The following is a 9,226-nucleotide window of genomic DNA, read 5'->3' as shown; positions in this document are numbered from 1 at the left end:
TAAAACACGTCTAAATAATTTAATAATTTCCCATTTGCAGTTGTCAGAACTGTTTAAGAACTTTGTGAGGCAGCTTATTTACAACCAGCTCTCAGACACATTTAAAGTTACAAACACGGAAAATAAACGTATTATATCGCTAACGCGGCTAAATTTGTAAACAGAGATTTTTTTTTAGTGACGCAATTTCATCAGGTCCCTCGTGTGATGCTATTTCCGCGGAGAGTGTCAGCTAAGAAATTCGTCTGCTGTTTTCCAAAACACCTAACATTGAGTAAAATGTTTCATGGATCTTTATGACGACTGTTGGGAAACATGCCTGAATCCTCGGGTCCAGTTCCTCCTCGTACTTGTCACCATCGTCTTCCTGTAGCGGTTTGAGCTGCAGGTGCGTAGCATCATCACCATCTGCAGTTCCCGCATCATTCTCCTCCTCTTTTTCCTCCTCCACTGCTCTCCTTTGCCTCAACATAATGGCGCTGCCGTCTGTCGCTTCCTTCCCGGGTGTCTCCTCCCGCTTACAGCACGGTTTGAGGCTCCCTTCACGCCAGTCCCGCGGATCCATTTGCGGCCTGTGTCGTGATTATTTGTTTTTCATTTCAAAAGTGTGTCATAGAAAAACTGAATCATTTTTAAATATTTTAATTTACAAGAGCATTAATTCACGGCAAACCCCGAGACAAGAACTCTTTTCCATTTGTATTTTAAATGGCAGATTTAGAGCCGAGTTCTGTCTCCTTGTCGCAAATTAACTGTCGCGGTGACGTGCTTATCTAAACCGGAAACTACAATAAAGTGTCAAAATAGCAGTGAAAAAACCCACATACACTTGGAGTATACATTTGGAGTTTTAACGTTTTTAAATTGCTTATTAAAACTAGGTGTAAATGTTACTGTAGTACTTCCTCCTCCTCGTAATATTCTAAGTAGTAGAAAGTGAAATTGGTGCAATATTCAAAAGGTAAAAGTGAATTTAAACAAATGTATTTAAAAATATATATATATTAAAAGTTAGAGGTCAAATTCGACACGTTCATACGTAAAGCCCTTAGTCTTTTAAACAGTTAAAACTATTTCCTTCAGTTGGTTTCGCAGGAAATCACACCCGCCCACTGTAGATTCATGGTTTGATTGAAAACCACCAAAGAGGAAGACTTTAAGAGATAAAAAAGATCAATTACACGATAAGAATGATTTGTAATAATGTACTACACTAACTGTACAACAATATCATTGCCGAAAAATGCTTACAATGATAGTAGTACAGGTAATAAAATTGTTTGCCGCTGGCTCCTGTATGTTTATTTATTAAAGGGAAAAGCAAATGAAGTGGACAAGAAAGTGAAAACAAGGTCTAAACTAAACATGTGCCGAGAGATCTTTTGCAGAATATCTTAAGACTTGTGGACACACCAACAATAACATAACAATTTCCTTTGCGTATTGTTTTAATTTTCCATCGCAACTCCACTTGTAATGGAGCGAAATACTCAGATCCTCCAGATATTTTCTCTATTGGTCACTCCCACATATGCACTCGCACTGACACACAGACGGAAGAGAATCTTGTTTAAAAAAAAAAAAGAAAAAAGAAAAAAAAACAGTTTTATTATTATCTGTATCTATAAAAAACATCTAACACCTAACATATCATATTATTTCATTTTGTTTATTTTTTGTTTAAGGTCTGACTGGAGAATAATACACATCACTGACCCGTGTCAATTTATCCGACTGGGCCACAGCTACTAAAGGATAAGCCATGTCTCCGTCATGCGTAGCAATTTAAAACCAACCGATCAAATCAGTATATTATCAGTCTTTACCACCTGAAGTACAGCATATTAAAGTCACTGGCTTAACGAGCACGAGGGCTCGCCCCGAAAAACGTAAAAGTTTGATCAAGTCGTTCCTTGTGTTTTTTCCCCCCTGTCATCACGTGTGCGACTTTTGTCGTTTCCAGAATCTCTTGACCTCGCTGTGTCCCTGCGGCGTCACCACCAGCACCCTGTGTGCGACATCCTGCCACACCAGACATCCCAGACCCTAAAAGACAGGTTGTCGTCATTTTCTTTAAGCCCTATGTTTAGACTTTGTAGTAAGAAATAAAATCCAACCTGAGCTCTGTCTCTCAACACCTCGAAGTCAGCCTGAGAGAGGAACTGGTTATACAGCACGCCTAAAGGAGAAATTATATTAAAAAACTTTTTTTTTTTTTACACATACATGTTTGCTAGAAAATGCTTTTTAAGCAAACTTTTGTGCATAAAAAAAGTGAAAGTGAAAGGTAAAGGCATTATGACAAAAAAAAAACCCCTGTGATCAGTACAGAGAAACGTTACCGAGATAGAACACCCACATAAAACTCCAAACGCACTCACCTTCTGTGAACTGCAGTCGATCTCTTTCCAGCTCCCACAGTCGGATCTGATCTGTGACAGTGGGAGGCAGCACTGGAGTCTGAAGTACAGAAAAAAAAATGGAGAATTTAGACACTGTGATGTGTGGACTACAGTAATCATATGTTGAAACTCTAATGTGTGCAAAGATAAAAAAAAACACAACAGTTTGTTGTACCTGTTTGAGCAAAACTGGGTGAGCTCTCGTCCTTAGAAAGTGAATGATCTGCAGGGGATACACAGATTAGATTAAATTAGATAAAATCAGATTAGAGTATATTAGATTAATTAGATTAGATCAGATTACATTAGTTTAGAGTAGATTAGATTAAATTAGATTAGATCAGATTACATTAGATTAGAGTACATTCAATTCAATTAGATCAGATTAGAGTATATTATATTAGATCAGATTACATTAGATTTGATCAGATTAGATTAGTTTAGAGTAGATTAGATTAAATTAGATCAGATTATATTAGATTAATTAGATCAGATCAGATTACATTAGATTAATTTATCAGATTACATTAGATTAGAGTACATTAGATTCAATTAGATTATATCAGATTAGAGTATATTATATTAGATCAGATTACATTAGATTTGATCAGATTAGATTGGATTAGATCAGAATGGATTGAATTGGATTAGATCAGATCAGATTATATTAGATTAGATGCAAGTGTTTTGATCCTTTTGCGATATTCCCTCAAAGAAAGTCTGTCTGGCACAGGCATGGGCAAACTAAGGCCCGGGGGCCAGATGCGGCCCGTTCAGCTTTTTAATCCGGCCCGCAAAACTTTTCAAAATTATATCAGATCAGATTATATTAGATTAGATGCAAGTGTTTTGACCCTTTTGCGATATTCCCTCAAAGAAAGTCTGTCTAGCACAGGCATGGGCAAACTAAGGCCCGGGGGCCAGATGCGGCCCGTTCAGCTTTTTAATCCGGCCCGCAAAACTTTTCAAAATTATATAATGTATTTATATTACCATTATACTTCTGCCTTTTCCCTGCAATACCCACGTTTCTCCAACAGATGGCGTCGAAAATGATAAAAGCATTTTACCCTTTATGCATGACTTTTACACGTCATTTATCTTAGTTCCCATGAACCCTCCATCTTTCTGCTCCTGACCCGGCCCCGTTTAATTTTAAGGCAATTGTGGCCCGCGAGTCCAAAAGTTTGCCCATGCCGGGTTTAGCACATCAATGAAAACATTAAACACAGACACTAGATCTAAAAATAGCCCGTAGGTCAGTACCTGCTGTGCAGTGATGCCGTTGGAGATGGCCTGTTGAACGGACTCCCTTGTCACATGAGCCACCACAACGTTGGGGAAGCGGTAGAGCATCTCGCTGAAGAGAGCCACCAGAGCAATTTGTAGTTCCGAGTCTGGACAGGCCAAACAAGCAAGGTTACCGTACATCGTTAGAACACTCGACATCGTAAACGAAGCCAAACTGACGTATGTGAGAGTGGCTTTGGTGTTTGGACATACTTGTGTAAGCGTAGACGCGATAATTTGTTTCCACTATAATGTAGCCTGCATCTCCGGTGGGAGTGAACGACGTACTGGAGTTGGTAGCGCTGGTCGTGACCCCTGCAGCCACATTGATGGCCAATCTGGTGGGGTAATAGCGTCTGGATTTTCTCTGGCGGAAAAGACAGGGAAACAACAGACACAGATTAGATTACACATTACATTATGTTTTTATATAGCCCGTAGAACTGACAGCAGTGGCAGTTGTTGGTCTGTAAAATCGAAGAAGCTTCTTTAGAAGCCCAGGTGTTTGAATTAGACTAGAAAAATGTCTTAGTGCAATATAATATCGGCAAATCAGACATCGGCAAATATATCTAGACATCACTTGAGGTACAAGTAAGGAATGCTCCTTCCAGTTAAACACTTCATCTAACCATCATGCGGCTTCCTCACTCACCCACTGCTAACTGACTTTCAGTGACGCTTATATGTCAGTTACTATCTACTGTTAGTATCAACTGCCCCCTGTGGAAAAATGAAGTCCCCATTCTGCCCCAGAGAATCAAATGGTAACTAAGCTTCATCAGGGTTGATAGTGAAAAAAATGTAGCGGTACTAAGCTTCATCAGGGTTGATAGTGAAAAAAATGTCAATGTCCGATTTTGCCCAAACACTTAATTTCCAATTCCGATATCAACCGATACCGATGTAGCGGGGCAGTGGTGGAAGTTAAGTGCCACCTGCTCACTAAGGCGATAGGTTGAAGCAGTGTTTCTTAATTCTATTCTGCCATGCCCCCCCACAGGAGACAGCTTTTTTTTTTTTTTTACACACCTCCCCTAACCCCCAAATTAAAATATTATTGAGCACCTGGTAATATTTATTTATTTATCTGTACAAACCACTGTATGAGTTGCTGGTACCAGCAGTCACCTGATTATCAAAATAGATTAATAAAATAAGATACAATGCTGCCATCTAGTGGAGGCTTGTTTATCGTTCATCACATTTTTGAAGAAGCTGGGGTTGAGAGCAATAAAGCTACTAAATAAATAACCTTAGCCATCCCTACTCTGCACTCTATTTTCATGCAATGAGAACAGCGCTACGGAAGCGTGTCCTGTCGGTCTTATGCTCACCTTCCGCTGGAAGACCAGTCCGAACTCCCTCAGGTGCTGCAGGAAAGTGAGTAAGGACTCACTCATGCCCTCCACGGAGTAATCCTTTGGTGCAGAAGCAGAAAAATAAATGCGTTTACGAACAACAGAGATAACATTTTTTAATCCTTCTGCCGTGACACTGTTCTACAACATTATTGCGGCATACTCACCCGGCCTAAAGTAGAGAAACTGAGCTGGAATAAGAAAGACAAGATCTCCACCAGGTCCATCCCTCGGGTCTGTATAACACACACACAGGTTGGTCCACATGAAATCAGGTTTTAAAGCCACTTGCAAAAAAAAAAAAAAAAGACAAAAATATAAATCTGTACCACATTCAGTATCGTAAAGTATCCAGTGTTTGCGAACCCTTGAAGTTCGATATTGTCTAAACACTTAATTTCCGATTTCCATATCAACCAATACCATTATATGCAGCCGTTTGTCACAACAACAATAATTCACTTTCACTTTATTTTTAGGTTACATCATCTAGGCGACAACGTTATCAGGTTTTTATTATCGGAGAAAAAAACCCAATAACGCTTCTTTCCAATGTTACATAATTATGCTAATATTGGCCGATATTATCAGACAGCCCTGTTTATTACCGTACTTTTGTATTGTACATTTTAATATATATATTTTTTTATTTTATATTTTACAAAAAGAGAAAGGAGAACGTTCAAGTGTAAATCCTGTTGCGTGTTCATTGTTCCTCCAATAAAAGTCATTTTTCGAAATGTACGAAAGAGATCAAACGTAGGATCTTGTTTTGCTGGGAGAAAAGATAAATGGAGGGATTTGGCTCTAGGGAGGAGAAGATGAAGGGATCACAAAGGAGGAGTCTGATTGGGGGGAAAGAATAGATCAAAGGAGGGTGTATCTGACTATAAAGAAGAACACTGTACAGCGGGAATCTATATGAAAGGAAGGGATGAAAAGAGGAGATCGGAGAAATCAGAGGTGCGACCCGATTGAGGGAAAGGATACGAGCTATCTAATTGGGTTCAGACTTTGACTGGATGTAATAAGCAAGAGATTTAATTGGATATATTGATCTAATGGTAGTTAAGGGAGGATCTATTTGAAGAAAAGATAAGTAGAAGCTGATTGGTGGGAAAAGGAAATTGAAGAAAGGGATTGATCTGGGACAAAAGAAAATGCAGCCCATAAGGTTAGGGCAAATTTAGTTTGTGTTTTTGTCCAATGTTTGATGTAGTGACTGCATCATTTTATTCAAACGAGTGTCGGCGCTGCATTACACGAACGTACCTGCGCAGTTTTCAGGTACTGCAGCGTGATGTACCACAGCTGAGAAGCAGTGTCCAGCAGCAGGAACTGGAAACCAGCTGAGGTGATGTAGGGGGCTTCTCCGGACTCGCTAAGACGTGCACACGGGCCAACAGAAAACAACATGAAACAGGGAATCAAATAATATTTTTTTATAATTTGTCATTATTTTTTTTATATTGAAACAAACCTCTTCATGAGTCCGGCCTGAACCAGCAGCTGTGCCAGATCTTGGCTGACGGCAGCACTGGTGGATCCCACCATGAAGTGCAGAATCACCTCCCAGCGCTCCATAGCGTAGTGGTCGAGACTGTCAATGTCGCGCGCGTGACGATCAGGCCCCAGAGCGCTGCCCTCGTCCGCCCACGCTTTGCCCCTGTTGCATTTCATTCAGCAAAAGACAGAAAACATACAGTGTACTCACTTTTTTTGTAAACACACATCAGACAGATGGGTGGATCTCAAATTCAATCCTTAATTAACATCGTTACGACCTACCCGCCAAGCAGAGCGATCCTAAGGTTATCCTTGAAGACCAGATTCAGGATGTATCCCTGCAGTCCGCCCTGCAGCTGCTGACTGTGCCAGAGCCTGAGTCCGGTCAGCATTGACACACATTCATCGTGGTCCCTGCGGATAGAACACAAAAGGAACGTGACATGAAGAGACAGTAAAGCGCTTTATGTGACGTTGCATTACTACAGGGGTGTCAAACTCATTTTCAGCAGGGGAGGCCACATCAGCAGTACAGCTCCCACTTGAAGGGCCGGTTGTAAACGGTATAGACTGCATAGATGTAACTACTACATAACACATTCATACATGTTTCTGCAATTGATTATTGTTTATATAATTTACAAATATCAAATACTGAGTTTTTTTTTTTTTATTGTTTATATAATTTACAAATATCGTTTGTACTCTGTGTATTTTTAAAAAAAAATGTATCAAGATAAGAAACTCTGTTGCATGGACCTTATTAAATGCTTTTGAAGCTCCCTCGCGGCCCATACAAAATGACTTGGCGGGCAACACTTGGCCCCCGGGCCTTTAGTTTGACATGTGCATTAGTACCTCTCTGGACAGTTATGGTAATTTGATGACATAAATGTCAGCACGAAAACAACAAGAAACAAGGAACACAAGGGTGTAATCAATCTAAGCTAAGCTTTGTGGTCTGCAACTTTGTTTGTTTTGTTTTGTTTTTTTAACTTTTGGCCATAAAAACCAGTATATGACTGAACCTCTGCACACACAGTGAAACATTAAAAACAGTTAGAAACAATTAAAAAGATTAGAACCAATAATACTCACCTCTACAGCAAAATGAGGCACTAGTTAGGCTGTTAAAAATTGCATTTGGCCAAAATAACTGTAAATATTTATCAATAAATATTGGCTTTAAGATACATTTCAGTAAAATAGTAATTTTCTTTAAATTATTTATAAGGAGAACTCTATTGCTAATGTAGCCCCGGGTGAAAATGAGTTTGACACCTCTACAATTTAGAGAAATGACAAGATAATAAAAAAGGTGAGCAACTCACTTCTGGCTGTCCTTCTTTACCCACAATGCCACTCCAGCCTGTGGTAGTGGCTGGTCCAGAAAAAGCATACGCATCACATAGGTTTTGGCCAGAGAAGGGAGTTCTCTGTGGAAGAATAATCATTAAAAATGAATGCGTTGTTACAGACTTTAGGGTTAACAAGAAAAGCAAAGCCTTCGTACCTGTAGACAGCCAGACATGTTGCCGGGTGGTTGTAGAGTCTGTCCAAAATGTCAGGACTCAGCTCCCTCAAATATTCATGCAGATTTTTGCACTGCAACTGGACACGTAGCTTCATCGTCTACCGAAATAAAGAGAAAAAAAATCGTCAATGTAATGACCGAATGATAGCCGATAGCGCTAGTTTTGATGTTTTAAATTCTTCATTACATTACAATATAAATAAGTACGTAAGAAAAGTTTCTACATGCAGTGGACCCACTGACACGACGTAGGTTATGTATACATTTGGTTAAACCCGCGTAGTGCGTTAACGTTCCAATTCTCCAACATAGGTTTTATTCGAAGAAACATATCATAGTTTATTCCCAAATTTAGCGACAGTACCAGTCGTGGGTTCAATACCAATCGCAACTTATTGTAAAAAAAGTAAATGACAACAAAGCCGGGAACAAAGAAACAAGAAAACGCTATTAGCATGCCAGGTGTGATATTTACCGAGTTGACGGACTACACGTCCTAAGCAGTAATCTGTAGTAAAATAATTTAATTGTACGAATACATTGTTCTATCATTCTTTTATTTCTACTTTCTGGATACGATGCATGTTTTATGTAGGTCGGCTCAGGCTTCCGGTTATCATATCACGTGACAACTCGAGCGCCTCCTCATTGGTTTTGTTTTTAGTTTTCTACCGAATGTAGTCGTTAAACAAGCTGAAAGATGTAGTGCTGCCACCTGGTGTGTTTAGTTGGCAGTGACATTAGAGAAATGTATCGCTCTTTGGTCCCACGTTAATACGTATTTATTTGGTTGTAGTTAATTAGTGCTGATTAAAGCTCAGCTTCGTATGCGGATGCACTCGAGCCCACAGAAAAAGAGTATTGGTATGGTTTGTCAATAAGACACTGTCTTACTGCAAGACAACAAATAATTTAGGTATTTTAAAAAAAATCTAAAGTAAATGTTACTCTGCACAAAATTTACGGAGGTACACGATATCCTCATGGTTAAAAGTGTCCCTCAAACGCCTCATGATGCTGCATTAAAAATGCTTCTAGGGCCTAGAAATAAATAATAATAAAAATGAATAATTTATTTGCTGTATGGGTGTATGCTAAATGCATGCTAAACATGCTAAATTTAATTTAAGGTG

General features: G+C 39.3%; 2 protein-coding genes across 3 annotated transcripts in view; both read right to left on the bottom strand.

Moving 5' to 3' along the window:
- sh3bp5lb (SH3-binding domain protein 5-like, b) overlaps nucleotides 1–1,503 on the bottom strand; it is a 6,600-nt gene extending 5,097 nt beyond the window's left edge. Inside the window, exon 1 of one of the 2 annotated variants that reach the window (XM_008331805.3) lies at nucleotides 320–1,503. In XM_008331805.3, coding sequence (XP_008330027.1) covers nucleotides 320–565 — 246 coding nt within the window. In that variant the 5' untranslated portion in view covers nucleotides 566–1,503. The remainder of the gene's footprint in view (nucleotides 1–319) is intronic. The other variant, XM_017040881.2, reaches the window with a different exon arrangement.
- Nucleotides 1,504–1,925: 422 nt separating this feature from the next.
- Nucleotides 1,926–8,729, bottom strand: gtf2h4 (general transcription factor IIH, polypeptide 4). The gene is made up of 14 exons (XM_008331804.3): nucleotides 8,569–8,729; nucleotides 8,073–8,191; nucleotides 7,891–7,995; nucleotides 6,842–6,973; nucleotides 6,534–6,719; nucleotides 6,326–6,434; nucleotides 5,221–5,289; nucleotides 5,030–5,113; nucleotides 3,906–4,059; nucleotides 3,669–3,799; nucleotides 2,578–2,625; nucleotides 2,382–2,460; nucleotides 2,118–2,179; nucleotides 1,926–2,046 (listed from the first exon to the last, which is right to left on the bottom strand). The coding sequence occupies exons 2-14, from the start codon at nucleotides 8,186–8,188 to the stop codon at nucleotides 1,936–1,938; spliced, it is 1,386 nt and encodes a 461-aa protein (XP_008330026.1). The 5' UTR covers nucleotides 8,189–8,191; nucleotides 8,569–8,729; the 3' UTR covers nucleotides 1,926–1,935.
- Nucleotides 8,730–9,226: the final 497 nt, after the last annotated feature.

The sequence above is a fragment of the Cynoglossus semilaevis genome, chromosome 18 (assembly GCF_000523025.1).
Source record: "Cynoglossus semilaevis isolate Cse_v1.0 chromosome 18, Cse_v1.0, whole genome shotgun sequence".
NCBI classification, from domain to species: Eukaryota; Metazoa; Chordata; class Actinopteri; order Pleuronectiformes; family Cynoglossidae; genus Cynoglossus; species Cynoglossus semilaevis.
This window is presented reverse-complemented; position numbering and strand designations above follow the sequence as displayed.

Coding starts and splice junctions, on each gene's coding strand:
- gtf2h4 (XM_008331804.3), bottom strand. CDS start 8,188: ATGAAGCTACGTGTCCAGTTGCAGTGCAAAAATCTGCATGAATATTTG. Junction 6,974..7,890: donor GTAAAGAAGGACAGCCAGAA/GTGAGTTGCTCA, acceptor TTCTATCCGCAG/GGACCACGATGAATGTGTGT. Junction 3,800..3,905: donor TCGCGTCTACGCTTACACAA/GTATGTCCAAAC, acceptor TGGCCTGTCCAG/ACTCGGAACTACAAATTGCT.